Source organism: Rhinatrema bivittatum, chromosome 1 (genome assembly GCF_901001135.1).
Source record: "Rhinatrema bivittatum chromosome 1, aRhiBiv1.1, whole genome shotgun sequence".
NCBI classification, from domain to species: domain Eukaryota; kingdom Metazoa; phylum Chordata; class Amphibia; order Gymnophiona; family Rhinatrematidae; genus Rhinatrema; species Rhinatrema bivittatum.
The window spans coordinates 94,021,301-94,037,969 of record NC_042615.1 but is presented as its reverse complement, the minus strand read 5'-3'; the positions used below and the strand labels follow the sequence as shown (position 1 = coordinate 94,037,969).

General features: G+C 49.5%; 1 protein-coding gene across 2 annotated transcripts in view; it reads right to left on the bottom strand.

Moving 5' to 3' along the window:
- The window catches only part of GALNT7 (polypeptide N-acetylgalactosaminyltransferase 7), a 313,223-nt gene that overhangs the window by 59,114 nt on the left and 237,440 nt on the right, over positions 1–16,669 (bottom strand). For both annotated transcript variants that reach the window (XM_029575498.1, XM_029575411.1), the window contains exon 7: positions 2,027–2,144. In XM_029575498.1, coding sequence (XP_029431358.1) covers positions 2,027–2,144 — 118 coding nt within the window. The remainder of the gene's footprint in view (positions 1–2,026; positions 2,145–16,669) is intronic.

Sequence of the window (16,669 nt, the reverse complement as noted above, 5' to 3'; positions counted from 1 at the left end):
GAACCATGTGGCCATCAATAAAAAAAAAAAAATGAAAGAAAAGAAAAGAAAGAAACTTAAATAAATGAAAAACCTATCTAGAGGACTAGAGGGTAAACATAATCCATATGGCCCTGCAAAAAACAGCTCCTGCAGTTCCAGCAGACTTTTATTGCAGCTGTGAGAGAGAGAAAGAACCGTGACCTGCAGGCTTCATGGAAAAGATGAGACTGAGTGGTTCTGCATGGGATGCTGGTGGTTACACATGCCCAGTGGGGCATCCTCAAAGCTTATAGAAGTTTTGAAGTCAAAGTTTCGTACTGGGTTCCATCTGATGATACCAGCCATGTGTTAAACTGCCATTTTACTTACCCTCAGAGAAAACAGTTATTTTACTGGTCATATTCTCTTCCTTGTAAAATCTGTTCAGCTTACAGACTACAAAGCACGGTGAATTCTGAGCTGCTACCTTCTACTTCATTTAATAAGGACTTAAAAATGACCTAAAAAGAAGGCCAGAGCCAAGGCTTCAACTTGGATAAAGTATACAAAGGAATTAAGAGAACTAGGGTGTTGTCATCAGTTATTTTCTAAACATATAACATATATAGCAAAGCATAATTAAAATTTTGAGATCATGTCCTCTCATAGGCAGTACAATATATACAGAACATTTGCAATACTAACAATATATGATAGCATGGATTTAAGAAATGTTAACTTTCATAAGTTGTAGTGGCTTTGCTCATAAAAGAAAGTTTAGCTAAACCCTCACCTTCAGGGCATTGTTAATGTTAATACTTTGAGTAGGGCTTGCTAGGAAGCATTGTCAGAGTGTCAGAGTCTTAAGGACGCACTCAGCAGGCAATTCGCTCAGAAAATGAGGAGGGGAGGACTATGGAGGGCCACATGCTGGCCTTGTTTATACACCGTATGGGAATTCGGCTCTGTGAAACACAGAAAGCCATTTCCTCATTTGTATTATTTGGCTTCTGGTATTACAAAGGCAACCAAATGTAATGCAGTGACTATGAAAGAGCAAGACAGCAAGTATGTAATGAAAACAGGCGACTTATTATGGCTTTATTTTGCATAATTACTTTTGTGCTGAGAAGAAGAATCTAATTTACTGAATTTTAAAAAATAGAACCCTAAATATGGTGGTGCTATTTCATTAAAAAAAAAAAGTCATGGGCAATGAAAGGGCATTTTTCTTCTTCAGCAAGTTTGCACTAGGGGATTCTATTTCCTTTTTGCCAGGGGCTTTCAGTACCTTCCACTTTTCTCTCAGGGGTTTTCCTCTATTTTTACACCCTGTCATTTTCCCCAAACAGCCCAATCTTTGTAGGCTGGCAATGTTCTTAAGCAGGGCTGGCAATGCTAAGGGCTTCTGAAATGTCCTCCAGGACATGGTCGCTGCATCTTAAGACATAGTTGCAGTGGAGAAGGTACAGAGAAGGGCCACCAAAATGATAAAGGGCATGGAACGGCTCCCCTATGAAGAAAGGTTAAGGAGGTTAGGGCTGTTCAGTTTGGAGAAGAGACGGCTGAGAGGGGATATGATAGAAGTCTATAAAATCATGAGAGGACTAGAACGGGTAAATGTGAATTGGTCTGACCCAGAAAAGCAACATTTTATGTTCTTATGAGGGTGTGGAGGAGTGAGAGATACTGTGGGGGTGAAAAGGTGGGGAGTGCTTTGCATTCTGGTGACAGTTCATAAGCCAAACTTGAGCCCAAATAATGGATGGCTTCTTCCTATGGCCAACTTTAATTATATTTAGATAGGAATATCCTTCCCCTCTCTGCCACTTCCGAGTCTGTCACGCAGTGAATGTATTGCCAGACACCATGGAAGTATCATGGTTCTATGTAAAGCTGAACGGTGTGCTAGAAAATGTACATTGCTACTATTAGAGTGACTCTCTGAAATAAAATACAGAGTCACAAAAAAACAAAACAAAAAAAACAAACCATAGATAATTTAAAATAACCGCAATGTAAGTCATACCATTAAAAAATACCCAAGAAAAAAAACATACTTTACCTTGTAAGAAATTTCAAAGTTTTCACCACCCCAGATTTGAAGACCTGGATCATAAAGACCCAATTCAAAGAAGAATTCACGTTCAATGGCAAACAATCCACCAGCCATTGCAGGCGATCTGTAGGAAAAAAGAACCAATATCACTACCACAACCCAAGCATGTCTGCAAGAATTGCTAAGTGCAGCTGCATGCAGAATTAACATTTACAGGTGAGAATCAGAAAGCTAGCAATCAGTTTTGAAAGTATAAAGCTTTGTCCTGGCTCCTGGTTAATGACTGATGAACCACTCTGGATATTCACCTCCTCTATTAATCAGAATCCACAACAATGGGGCCAGTTACTGAAAGCCCTCATCATGCATTGTTTTAGGCTGCTACCCTAATAGATTACAGAGCTTCACCGATCTGGACTGCAGAACAACAAGAAAAGGGTTGAAGCATAGCTTTACAACTGATTGCCACTTACTTTTATGTTTTCCTAAAAAAAAAAAAAAAGTTATTTTGGTTATAATTTCAGGGTTCTTTCAGACTGATGGCACCTGGTTGCCATCTAACCCCCTGTTAGCCCATCAGGAAGCTGCTACAGTAGAAGGCAGCCAAGCTCTGTGGGAAGCCTGAGTGCTGCTAAGGATGGGAGCTACAATTCCTGGCATGTACCAAGCTCCAAATTACAGAGAAAACCACTTTTTCTTACATTATTTTTTTTTCCTTCTGAGAATCTACAGTGCTACTTTTTACTCCAGTACTGGAAACTAACATCCTCCAATTATCCACATAACTGGTACAGCACAGACAGCTAAAGTTCACTGCTTTACTAAATCACTTTATAAAGGGTCATCCTTCACAAGCTAGCAAAAATACAAAACAGCATCTTCTGCTTATTCATTCACCTGAAAAATGTGCTTTAAACCTCAATATTTTTATTCAAAATAATTCTTTTAAGAAAAAAATGCATGTATTAGGAAAACAAATGTCACACACACAAAAGGGACTGAATTAACATAATTTGTCAATTGCATATCTATGGATTTTTTTTTTTTAACCAGAAACAGCAGAGGTGTTTGTTGAAAAACAGTTAAAATGTTTTCTTTTTCTTACAGAAGATGACTCAGTCATGTTCTTCATGAAGAGCTGAGTAGTGGACAGGGTTTTTGAAATGAACAAGCCTAGAAACTGTTGTTAAAAACAGGTTTTTTCAAATTCAGATTTATGTACTTTTTTCACATAAAAAGTATGAAAATGTTGAGAATAAAATTGTATTTAGGGTCAAAGATTAGGTGCATGAGATCCTATTTTGTATCTATTTGGTCTAGGGCACATTAGGGATGACCCTGTATAAAACAATTTCATAAAGCAGCCACCTTTTGCTGTTCTACTTGAATGCTAAATCAAATGCATGAAGAAAGTCATTCATACTCTAGAGTTCACTGGCTCATAGGCAACATCTTTTGTGCGTTCTACATAGTACTGGCTGGCTCATGCTGCCCTGCCTATGTGTCTGAACCCTGGTTCTAGAAGACAACCACTAGGTCTCTCTTTCCAAGTTTCAATCCTCTGAATAATTAACATCAGTTTCTTCTTTTAATCCAAATAGCTCAACTGTATTTCAGGATGCAATCCATTTAGTTTCTCTACTCAATGAATCATATTTCTCTACTCAATAAATCATTTTTCTCTAACTATCCTCTGAAACGGTGACTGCATGGGACTATGGTATTTGGTTCTGATGCATACATGCTGCTTTTATATTCTATGGCAGTAGCTTTCAATCCAGTCCTCAGTGACCACCTGGCCAGTCAGGTTTTAAGGATGTCCACAATGAATGTTGAGATTACTTACCTGATAATCTCCTTTTCCTTAGTGTATGCAGATGGACTCAAAACAAATGGGTATTGTGTGCTCGTGCTAGCAGTTGGAGATGGATCTGACGTCAGCACGGGTACATATACCCCCACAGGAAGTGTAGCTATTCAGTAATCTTCCTAGCAAAAGCTTTATGGATATATGTGTGACTGACCGATCGATTAATCAGCAGGATTACCCTGACCAATTGATGGTAGCTGGAGACCGCCAGAGTTCTCAACCGGAAGGCGTCGACACCCGGCAGGGTGGAAGCCCTATTATAAGAAAAACAAAGCTTACCGTGAGTCAGCGAATCCCCATGTATACCGGCAGCCGGGCGGGATGCTGAGTCCATCTGCATACACTAAGGAAAAGGAGATTATCAGGTAAGTAATTTCAACATTTCCTAGCGTGTAGCAGATGGACTCAAAACAAGTGGGATGTACAAAAGCTACTCCCGGACTGGGTGGGAGGCTGCCCGAGGACCGTGTAGGATTGCCCTCGCAAATGCTGTGTCCTCCCTGGCCTGGACGTCCAGGCGGTAGAATCTGGAGAAGGTATGGAGGGAGGACCACTTCGCCGCTTTACATATCTCTGCAGGCGACAGCAGCTTGGCTTCTGCCCAAGAGGCTGATTGTGCCCTGGTAGAATGAGACTTGACCTGTAGAGGTGGTGGTTTTCCTGCCTCTACGTAGGCTGCCTTGATAACTTCTTTAATCCAGCAGGCGATGGTCGGCCGTGAGGCCGCTTCCCCTTGCTTCTTCCCGCTGTGCAGGACGAACAGGTGGTCCGTCTTTCGTACTGCTTCTGACATTTCCAGGTATCTGGACAGCAGTCTGCCGATGTCGAGACGACGTAGCATTCGACCTTCTTCCGATTTCTTCAAACCTTCCGTGGTAGGCAAGGATATGGTTTGGTTGAGGTGAAAGTGTGAAACCACCCTGGGTAAAAAGGATGGAACTGTGCGAAGATGGATAGCTTCTGGAGTGATTCTGAGGATGGATCCCGACAGGATAGTGCTTGTAGCTCTGAGATGCGGCGTGCTGAACATACAGCCAGCAAGAACACCATCTTCAAGGTTAACAAACGGAGAGACAGGCCTCGAAGGGGCCTGAAGGCTGATCCCGCTAGAAATTCCAATACTAGGTTGAGGTTCCACAAGGGCACTGGCCACTTCAGTGGCGGGCGAATGTGTTTAACTCCTTTCAGGAAGCGTGAAATGTCTGGGTGCTTGGCAATGGATTTGCCGTCACGTCTGGGACCGTAGCAAGACAGCGCTGCTACCTGTACCTTGATGGAGCTGAGGGACAGACCCTTCTGAAGTCCATCTTGTAGGAAGTCCAAAATAATAGGAATCTTCGCGGTATGTGAATTGGTGCCGTGAGAGTCGCACCAAGCTTCAAAAACTCTCCAGATCCTGATATATGTTAGCGATGTGGAGAATTTGCGTGCTCGGAGGAGTGTATCTATAACCGGCTCAGAGTATCCCTGTTTCTTCAGTCGAGCCCTCTCAATGGCCAGACCGTAAGAGAGAATTGAGCCGGATCCTCGTGGAGGATGGGACCTTGCCGCAGCAGGTCCTGGTGTGGAGGCAGGGGTAGAGGGTTCCCTGCCAGTAGTCTTCTCATGTCTGCATACAGGGTCTTCTTGGCCAATCTGGGGCCACTAGAAGAACTAGACCTCTGTGTCTCTGAATCCTGTGAACAATGGCACCCAGCAGGGGCCATGGAGGAAAGGCGTATAGCAGGATCCCCTGAGGCCACGGTTGTACCAGGGCATCGATCCCCTGAGCCCGAGGATCTCGCCTGCGGCTGAAATATCTGGGAACTTGAGCGTTGGACCTGTCCGCTAGTAGGTCCATGGCTGGCGTCCCCCATCGATCCACAATTATCTGAAAAACTGTGGGTGACAGTTGCCACTCCCCCGGGTTTAGGCTTTCTCTGCTGAGGAAGTCTGCCGTCGGGTTGTCCTTCCCGGCAATGTGGACGGTGGAGATGTCCTGGAGATTTGCTTCTGCCCAAATCATCAGGGGAGTTATTTCTAGGGACACTTGTTGGCTTCTGGTTCCGCCCTGTCGATTGATGTATGCCACTGTGGTGGCGTTGTCTGACATCACTCTGACTGCTCTGTCGCGAAGTCTGTGGGCAAATCGCAGGCACGCAAGCCTGACTGCCCGTGCCTCTAGTCGGTTGATGTTCCACCTTGACTCTTCTCTGGTCCACCGCCCTTGGGTGGTGAGTTCCTCGCAATGTGCTCCCCATCCGTTCAGGCTGGCATCTGTGGTGAGCAGAATCCAGGTTGGGGAGGACATTCTCGACCCCCGGCTTATGTGGCCGGGCTGTAACCACTACCATAGCTGAGTCCGCACTCTGGCTGGCAGAGGTAGGTGTATGGCGTAGTTCCGCGATCGTGGACTCCATCGAGATAGAAGGGCGCGTTGCAATGGTCTCATATGAGCCCGCGCCCAAGGCACCACTTCCAGAGTGGATGCCATGAGGCTGAGGACTTGTAGGTAATCCCGAGCTGTGGGCCGGCTGGCGCTCAGAAGGACCTGCAGATGATTCCAGAGTTTGGACTGTCTCTTGGAGGTCAGACTGACCTTGTCGTCTTGGGTGTCGAATTGGACCCCTAGGTATTCCAGCAACTGGGATGGCTGTAGGGAACTCTTCTTTATGTTGACTACCCATCCTAGGCTTTCCAGAAGAGCTATAACTCTGTTGGTTGCCCGATGACTCTCCTCCGGTGACTTTGCCCTGATCAGCCAATCGTCCAGGTAGGGATGGACGAGAATTCCTTCCTTCCTGAGTGCCGCCGCCACTACTACTATTACCTTGGTAAAGATCCGCGGCGCGGTGGCTAACCCGAAGGGTAAAGCCCGGAACTGGAAGTGCTGATTCAGGACTTTGAAGCGTAAATAGCGCTGGTGATCCTGATGGATTGGGATATGCAGGTAGGCTTCCGACAGATCTAGGGAGGTGAGAAACTCCCCTGGCTGTACTGAATTCTTGACAGACCGTAGAGTTTCCATGCGAAAGCTGGGGACCCATAGGTGTCGATTGACTGACTTGAGGTCCAGGACGGGCCTGAAGGTGCCCTCCTTCTTGGGTACTATGAAATAAATGGAATAATGCCCAGAAGTTACCTCTTCCGCAGGTACTGGGATTATGGCTTTTAGGGCCAGGAGCCTCTGTAAGGTCACTTCTAGTGCCACTGTCTTGAGTGGCGAACAAGGAGATTCCACAAACTTGTTCGGCGGAAGCCGAAAGAAACCCAGGTAATATCCTTCCCGGATGATGGCGAGGACCCACTGGTCCGAAGTGATCTCGACCCACCTGCGGTAGAAGAGGGTTAGCCTGCCCCCTATGGCTGCTACCCTCGGATGGGTCAGCTGATTGTCATTGTGGGTTACGGCCGGGGCCAGAACCCGGGCCGGTTCTCTTCTTGGTGTGCTTAGCCCGAAAGGGCTGATTCCTGGCCTGAGAACGAGGTGCTTGATAGCGAGACCTGTAAGGGTTGAAGCGCTGCGAGGTTCTACCTCTGGCTGGTCTGGAAACAGAACGCTGGCTCCTCCTCAACCTGTCATCTGGTAGACGGGGCAATGGAGAGGCACCCCATTTAGTAGCCCAGTTCTCGAGGTCGCTGCCGAATAGTAGGGAACCCTTAAAGGGCAATCTTGTGAGTCGTGTCTTGGAGGACGCGTCGGCCGCCCAATTGCGTAGCCAAAGCTGTCTCCTGGCTGCCACTGAGGAGGACACTCCCTTGGCTGCCGTACGGACGAGGTCGGAGGCTGCGTCAGTGAGAAAAGCGAGAGCCGATTCCATGTCTGCTCCCGGGGTGTTTCTTGCCTGTGATAAACAGGAGCGCGTCACCACGGTGCAGCAAGTCGCGATTCGAAGGGACAAGGCTGCTACCTCAAAAGCTTGTTTCAGAATGGTGTCCATGCGTCGGTCATGTGTATCCTTGAGGGCCGCTCCCCCCTCCACCGGAATGGTGGTGCGCGTCACAATTGCGCTAACTATGGCGTCTACCCTGGGGCACGCCAGCAGCTCCTTGGACGCCGGATCCAGAGGGTACATGCCCGACAAGGCCTGACCCCCTTTGAATGAGGCCTCCGGTGCCTTCCATTCCAGCTCGATTAGCTGCTGTGCTGCTAGTAGTAGGGGGAAATGGTGAGCCGTTTGGCGCAGGCCATCTAGCAGGGGGTTCTTTACGGGGTCCCCTGGGGGGTCCTGGCCCGGAATGGCCAGCTCCGCTAAGCATTGTGAGACCAGGCCTGGCAGATCTTCTTTCCAAAAGAAGCGTCTTATGGTCCGATATGGTTCTATCTCCGCGGGAAGTGCACCCTCCTCGGGGGGCTCCTCACTTACCTGGGAATAATCCGAATCCCCATAATCGGGGCTGTCGGGTGGTGAGTGGCTGCGCCTAGGTCTCGAGGTTCCAGGGACCGGATCAGCTGGAACGGGAGGACCCATTCGAGGAGCAGACTGCATCTGGATAAAGGTGTGAATCCCCTTAAATAATTCCACCCAGGAAAGTGAAGCCGGATCTGGCCGTAGGGGCACCAGGTCTCTTGGGTTCCCTGGCTGCTCGCCGCGGCCTGCGAAGTCCGGTGTGGCCCCTGAGGAACCGCTGGGCTGGGGCTGGTCTTGTCCTGGAATTCCCATGGCTTCCTCACATTGGGCACATAGTGAGTCTGCTTCCTCACTCTGTGTGGTTCTAAGGTTGCATGCTGAGCAGAGGCTTAGAGCGTTCATACCTGATTCTGGAGGTGCCGGCTCTGCGGACGCATGGGCGTTCTTATGCTCCATGAGCCTGAAATGCGGCGTCGCCCAACGATGTGCGCCTAATACGTGCGCTTAACAGCATGTGCCTAGAACGGGCGTCTTATAAACGTGCGCCTATTCACGGGCGTCTTATAAACGTGCGCCAATACACGGGCGCCTTATAAACGTGCGCCTATACACGGGCATCTTATAAACGTGCGCCTATACACGGGCGTCTTATAAGTGTGCGCCTCTAACGGGCGTCTTATAAATGTGTGCCTCTAACGGGCGTCTTATAAATGTGCACCTCTAACGGGCGTCTTATTAACGTGCGTCTTAGCAAGTGCGCAGATCCAAGTAGTGTGCACTAACAATGTGCGCCTATCGCGTGCGCTAACAACGTGTGCCTATCGCGTGCGCTAACGTGCGCCTATCGCGTGCGCTAACATGCGCCTATCGCGTGCGCTAACAACGTGCGCTTATCGCGTGTGCTAACAACGTGCGCTTATCGCGTGTGCTAACAACATGCGCCTATCGCGAGCGCTTAGCAAGCAAAGTGCGCTTAATTGGAAAAGATGAGCAGGCAGGCAAAATGGCGACTTTCCAGGCGGGCGGCCTCGTAGGCAGGCCCAGTTAGTCCACACTTCCTCGGAGACCAAGTAAAGATGTACGCCTTACCCTGTCTTTGGCGCTTCCCGGCTGCGACCCGGGCGGTCTCCGGCTGCAGGGGGAGAGGGGAATACCTTCACCGCCGAGCTTAAGGAAGTGCACCCGCTGCCTCTAGGCTGCACCCGAACTCGTCTCGCTCGGGGGCCAAGTCCTCGCCGGGACTGAGGCTGCCTCAGGCCGCGCCCGAACTCGTCTCGCTCGGGGGCCAAGCCGCGCCCGAGCCCTTCTCACTCGGGGGCTAGGTCCCTGCCGCGAACCGGCCACCGGACCGAGGCTCCTACCTCCGAGGGACCACGGAAGTCAGCTCGGGAGACTCAACTGGGTGAGTGACCGCCTGGTATCACCACAGGAGTGCGGGGCTCGTCTTCGGTAGGTTTCTTCTATGAATTTAGTCGTAAGAATTTGGAAAGCACGCTCAGCGAGCGTGGGGTAGCTCCAAACTGCTTTGGAGACGGAAATTACTGAATAGCTACACTTCCTGTGGGGGTATATGTACCCGTGCTGACGTCAGATCCGTCTCCAACTGCTAGCACGAGCACACAATACCCATTTGTTTTGAGTCCATCTGCTACACACTAGGAAATATGCATTTACCTCCACTGAAAGCAAATATATCTCATGGATATCCTTAAAACCTGACTGATCAGGATCCCCAAGGACTGGGTTGAGAACCATTGCTCTATGGTACTGAGCTGGATATTTCTGGAAGCAATGAATCACATCATCTCCATCCCAGAGGAAGCAGGGACAAAAACGCCTGTCTGGGTTTGGTTCGGCTGCATTTTGATCTTCTGAAGTAAAACCATGCATCCTTTAATCTGTTAAAGGAAAAATGGTTCTTACCTGCTAATTTTCGTTCCTGTAGTACCACGGATCAATCCAGACTCCTGAGTTTATTCATCCGTGCCAGCAGATGGAGACAGAGAAAGTAAAACTGACACTGCTTCATATACCCTGGTGCCACCTGCAGTTCCTCAGTACTGACCTGTACCCAAGCTAAATCCAACAAAATGTGCACTCAAAAAAAACTGGAAAAACCTTCCAAGAATACTATTAAAAAACTTTGTATAAGAAAAACTTGGTAGATACATCTTCTGCTATCTCAAAAATACAACAGCTGAGTGGATGACTCTTCACTTCCATAAAACGGGCAAGTTCTGGACTGATCCATGGTATTACAGGAACAAACATTAGCAGGTAAGAACCAATTTTTCTTTCTCTGTACCTACCCAGATCAGTCCAGAATCCTGGGATGTACCAAAGCTCCCTAATGAGGGTGGGACCTGGAGAGTCCCGCTTGCAAAACACTTTCGCCAAAGAACAGAGACTCTCGATCCCCCACATCCAGCCAATAATGCCTCAAAAAAGTATGCAGCGACTTCCAAGTCACCGCTCTACAAATTTCTTGCAGAGAAACCAACTGAGCCTCCGCCCAAGAGGTTGCCTGAGATAGACTAGAGTGTGCCCTCAAACTGACCGGCACTGATCTACCCTTGAGGATGTATGCCGATCCAATAGCTTTCTTAAGCCACCTCACAATGGTAAGTCTTGGAGGCCTGGGTATCCTTCTTTGGACCATTCCATAAAATGAAAAGATGATCAGACCTTCTAAAATCATTTGTGACTGAGATATCGCAGCAGAGCTCTACGGACATCCAACAGCCTAAGTTCTTGTGCATTAGCCTCAGAAGCACCTAAGTCCGGAAAGACCGGCAGCTCCACCGTCTGATTGATATGAAAGGCGGATACTACTTTTGGAAGAAAGGATGGCACCATCCGCAAAGACACTCCTACTTCCGAGATCTGAAGGAATGGATCTCGACACGACAAAGCTTGCAACTCAGAAATTCTCCTCGCAGAGCAAATGGCTACCAAGAAAACAATCTTTAGTCAAATCCTTAAGGGTCGCTCTGCGGATAGGTTCGAATGGGGCTTCACACAAACCCTGAAGAATGAGATTCAGATTCCAGGGGGGGGCAAACTCTCCTCACGAGAGGGTGCAAATTCTTGACCCCTTGAATAAATCTGACCAAGTCAGGGTGAGAGGACAACTGGTACCCATCCATGTTTCCTCTTAAGCAAGCCAAGGCTGCCACCTGAACTCTAAAGCGAGTTGAAAGCAAGGCCTTTGACTAAACCTCACAAAATGTGAGACAGTGAAGACCGTAATGAATGAACCCCCTTAGTCACACACCATGACTCAAAGACCTTCTAGACTCAGACATATGATAAGGAAGTGGACTTCTGTCTCGCTTGGAGAAGGGTTGTAATCACTGCCTTTGGGTACCCTCTGATCCTCAAACGTCTCCTCTCAAAAGCCAAGCCGCTAGACAAAAGCGATCGGCTTGGTCGGAAAATATGGGGCCCTGCCGTAGAAGACGAGGGAGATGACTGAACTGCAATGGTCCTTCAATCGCCAGGTTAAGCAGATTCGTGAACCATGGTCGGCGAGGCCACTCCGGGCTCACCAGCACCACATCCCCCAGATGCCTCTCTATCCTCCGTAAGACTTTGCCTGCCAGAGGCCACGAAGGGATAATGTACAGAAGAACTCCCTGAGGCTCCACGTGATTGATAGACCAAGAAGCCTCCTCCGACCAGGTGCCTTGGGCTGCTTGCCTCTGGCATTCTGCTCCCCAACCAGAAAGACTGGTATCAGTAGTAAGTATGACCTCCTATACAACCTCTCTTACCAGGTTGGGTGTCTGAAGCCACCAAGACAGACTGACCCTGCAGGAGGAGTGATAGACACAGGTTGATGAAACGCTTCTGATAACAGACTCCACTGTGCTAGGAGAACCCTCTAAAGTGGTCTTATATTAGCAAAGGCCCACGGTACAGCTCCAGCGTTGAAGTCATCGAACCGAGGACTTGCTGTTATGGTTTTGAGATGTTTGAGTGGATTCTTGGGTACTGAGGTGATGGCCACTCCCACGGGGAGGAGCCCCGTGAGGAACTGCAGTACTAGGCTAGACTTGAGACACGCAAACACAGAAAATTGTCTTTTATTAATCAGCTTGAAGATATCACCAGAGGTGGCAGTAGTGAGTTGATCCAGTAGAGACAGTCTAGGGACCCTCGGCAGAGGAGACCCGTCCCACAATGGTGGTATAGGGACTTCCGATGCAGAATCTCAGTATGGAGCTGTAGGTGAGACAAGCTGACAAGGTTAGATTACTCACTAAGTTGTAGCTGTATAGATGTAGATCCCAGCAGGCAGAAGTAGTTGGATTACAGGCACCAAGGTAGACAGCGCAGGCCCTCGAGGAGCGAGTACCTGGTTTCCCGGATAGGCACCTGCAAGAAAGCATAGGGCCCCCAAGGAGCGGGTACCCAAGTTAGGTGAATGACCCCGAAGGGCAGAGAGAGCTTCCAACGGCAGCAAGGAAGTGGCAGAGTAGCTTAGACTGGAGGCATTCCAATCCTTGCTAACTCAATCTGTTAGCACACGAAGGGCAGGCTAAATACCCGGATGGTGTGATGTCACTCGAGGGGGACGCCCCCGAGGTTCCCGCCATTACGTGAATAAAGACGTGGGTGGCGTGCGTAGCGCACCCTAGGAGGCCCTCAGGAGAAACATGGCGGATTGCCTTGCCATAGCTGTTCCGGGGATGCCGGGGAGCGCGGCTTGCAGACGAGGCGGTAGCCATCTTCCCGAGGCTAGTGGAGAAAGCGTGAAGAGAGGTGAGGCACAGAGGCTGAAGCCGTCTGAAACCGATGGACGCACCATTTGCAAGAAACCCCAGGCTCTGGGGACACGCAACTTTGACAAGAGCCGAACTTCATTTTGCGACTTGTGCCCTCTCTCCTCCATCAGGAAATCCTTGCCCTGACTCATGTCGAAACATGCCCCCAAATACTCCAGAGTTTGAGATGGGATTAAGTGGCTCTTGGCTAAATTCACCACGCAGCCTAGGGATTGCAGAATCTGAAGCATTGTCTGTTCAGCGGAGCAACAACTATTCTCCAACTTTGCCCATATGAGCCAATCGTCAAGATAAGGATGGACCAGGCGACCCTGGCGCCATAAAGTCGCTGCAATGACCACCATGACTTTGGTGAACGTATGGGGCACCGTGGCAAGGCCAAATAGAAGAGCCTGAAACTGGAAATGCTGCCCTAAGACCATAAATCTCAGGTGGCGCTGATGATCTCGCCGAATTGGAATGTGTAGGTACGCTTCCATCAGGTCCAGAGATGCCAGAAATTCCTAAGCAAATACGGCCGCAATCACAGACTGCAATGTTTCCATGCGAAATGGGGAATCTTCAATGCCACATTCATGCACTTCAAGTCCAGAATGGGGCGAAAGTTTCCATCCTTCTTCAGAACGATGAAGTAAATGGAATAGCGACCCGTTCGGATTTTGTCCTGAGGCACTGGCCCATGGATCCCAACTGCTGCAACCTGTCTAGTCTCCCGCACCGCCAGGCGCTTTTGTAGTGAGCCACAGGGGGAGACAAGAAACAGGTTGCGCATGGGGCGAGTGAATTCTAACGCGTAACCGTCTCTTATTACTCTGATCTTGGGTGACCTTGGCCCACTCCTCGTAAAAGCGAGTCAAATGACCCCCTATAAAAGGAATGACGGCCTCGCATCATTATGCAGATTTGGACCCAGAGGATCCTCCGCTGATGGGGCTCTGAAAGGCCGATGACCTCCGCGAAAGGACTGCCCTCAGGCCTGACCTTGAAAAGAAAAAGGTCTCTGCGCCATTAAAGCCCCCTCTCCTGACGAGCTCTCCTATTATTCCGAAAATGCAGATGAAAAGGTTAGTTTGCCCTTAGGTCTGTCCTTAGGCAATTTATGCACCTTATTGTCACCTAATTGCTTCACTAGTTGTTCCAGGTCCTCCCCAAATAAGAGACATCCTTTGAAAGGCAAAGAAGTCAGCTGGGACTTGGATGAAATATCAGCCACAAGAGACGCCATGCAGAAACCACAGCCCTCATAATACGGGAAGACATCCGCACCAGATCATACAAGGCATCCGCCACATAAGCTATTGAAGCTTCCAACCGTTCAGCCTGACTCCCTTGGAAGCCAAAGGTTGCCTGTCCATCCTGGAGACGCTGCACCCAACACAAGCAAGCTCTCTGCATGAAGCTGGAACAAATGGCAACCTGGAGACTGAAAGCGGAAACCTTAAAAATCTGCTTGAGATGGACCTCCAGCTCGCGGTCCTGAACATCCTTCAGTGCCACTGCTCCTGCAACCGAAATGGTTGTCTTTTTTGTGATGGTTGGGACTTCCGCGTCCACCTTGGGGAGCGCAAAGAGCTCCAAGGTTTGCTCCGGCAAGGTATAAGCTTTGCCATTGCCCTGCCTACTTGCAATCCAGCATCTCGGGTACCCCATTCCTGATCTATCATCCTCTTTATAGACACATGATATGGAAAACTGGAAGGAGGATTCCGCATGCCCTACAGAACTGGATCCACCCCATCTTTGTGAAAGTCCTCCAGCAGTGGCTAAAGTCCCAGCTCCTCCAGAACGTGGGGGATGAGAGAGGCAAGTTCCTCTCTGTGGAACAATTGGAGGATTTTGGGGTCATCCCTCTCGGCTGCTGGGACTGGGTCCGCATCATCTCCCTGTACCTCGTCTGTAGCCACTGGATCCACTGCTGGGTCCACCGACAGCGCCGCCCCCAGGTCAGAGTCATAGTCCTATGGAGCTGGAAAAGCCGAACGCAGAACCCTGGTGCTTGAGGTGTCCCACTGTTAGTGTCGTGGTAGTTGTGGGTGGATCCTTGGGCCGGTGGCAGATGACCATGCCCTCGGGGGATGATCCCGAGAGGGACCACCAGTCAGGCTCAGAGTATGGAGACAAACACACTAGTTCTTTTATTAAACAGTATATGGAACCACCAGAGGTGGCAGTAGTGAGATGGAAGTGCCAGGCTGGGCTTTAGTCCCTCAGATACTGGAACAGCGATCCTGGATAACTGAGCTGTAGAGAAACTAAATATAGTGAGTAGGCAGGGTATGCAGAGTTCAGGAGCAGAACCTTGATGGTAACACTCACACAATAGTCTCTTAGAAGCAGCCCAGGAGCTGGAAGGAAGTAGGCCCTTGAGGAGCGAGTACCTGGTTCCAGGAACGCTCTGAGAGAGAGATGGTAACTCACTGGTGTTGTAGGCAGTGATGACTTCCTGGCAGAAGTGGTATTCAGTAGCAAGTCCGGGAACGTGGGCCCTCGAGGAGCGAGTACAGATTCCAGACTGCGATCTGAAAAGCAAAGAGAAAGCGAGGCCCCCGAGGAGCGGGTACCCCTGGTAAGTCTGAGGAGGCAGAGTAGCAAGGTAAGCGGAGAGTGAAATCCCATCCACAGGGATACCTGGAGGAAGCTAGGTAAACCTTTGCTAACTTGATTAGTTAGCGATTTCAGAGACCTTAAATATCCGGTGGAGATGACGACACCTCAGGGGGACGCCCCTGAGGTTCGTGCCACTGCTGGTACTTGAGTCAGGGCCGCACCATGCACACGCCCTTAGGCTGCTGGGAAACATGGCGGAGTGCGGCGTCCAGCCGGTCCGGGGACGATGACGCCGCGGCAGCCAAACTTCCAACAGGCAAAGAGGAAGTCGCCAAAGAGGTAAGGTGGGCGTAGTGGAGAAGTCGGGCAGCGACGGTTGCAACACCTGTGACAGCCCAGGCTCGAATGGCCACGCACCAGACTCCGGAGACAAAGCAGGAGAGTTCTGATCCTCCTGCTGAAAAGCAAGCCCTTCCTACTGTGCCAAATAGGATGAATTTGGGTGAAAAGGGATGGGAGGCTGCGGGGAGAGACTGCGGCCACAACAACTCCCCACCCACAGGTGGGGGACCCTGTCCCAGGCAGCCCTCTCCCTGTCCTCCAACAGGACCCGGGTGGACCAGGGAAAGCGTAGGAGAGAAATCCCCATTGGCCCCCAATAGTGTGGGTATGACCGCCGCGGCTTCCAAAATGGCCACCGTTCCCGCAGTTATGGGAGCGGAGAGCGCAAAGTAGCAGGTGAAACTTTGAACAGGTAGTTTTTGTGGGATAATCTTCAAAATGAATGATGTGGCACAAGAACTGAGGAGCAAACTTCTGTGGACTGTTATAAAATTACCCCCTTAGAAGTGCAATTTTCAAAGTCACTTCCGCAGGTAAAACTTTACCTGCAAAAATGGATTATTTCAAAACTGCGTACTTGATACGTTGGTAAACTTGCTTATCTGGACTAAGGGGAGATATTCCCATTAGCGGAACTGGGTATCATGGCCATGCAGGAGCAGCACAGAGCAGGATCTGCCTGCCTGGCCACCTACCCCTTAGGTTGAGCCTGAAGATTCTGGTGGCCAGCAGGACGTCGCAGGTGGTGCACTTGGTGCACTTGGATTCAAGG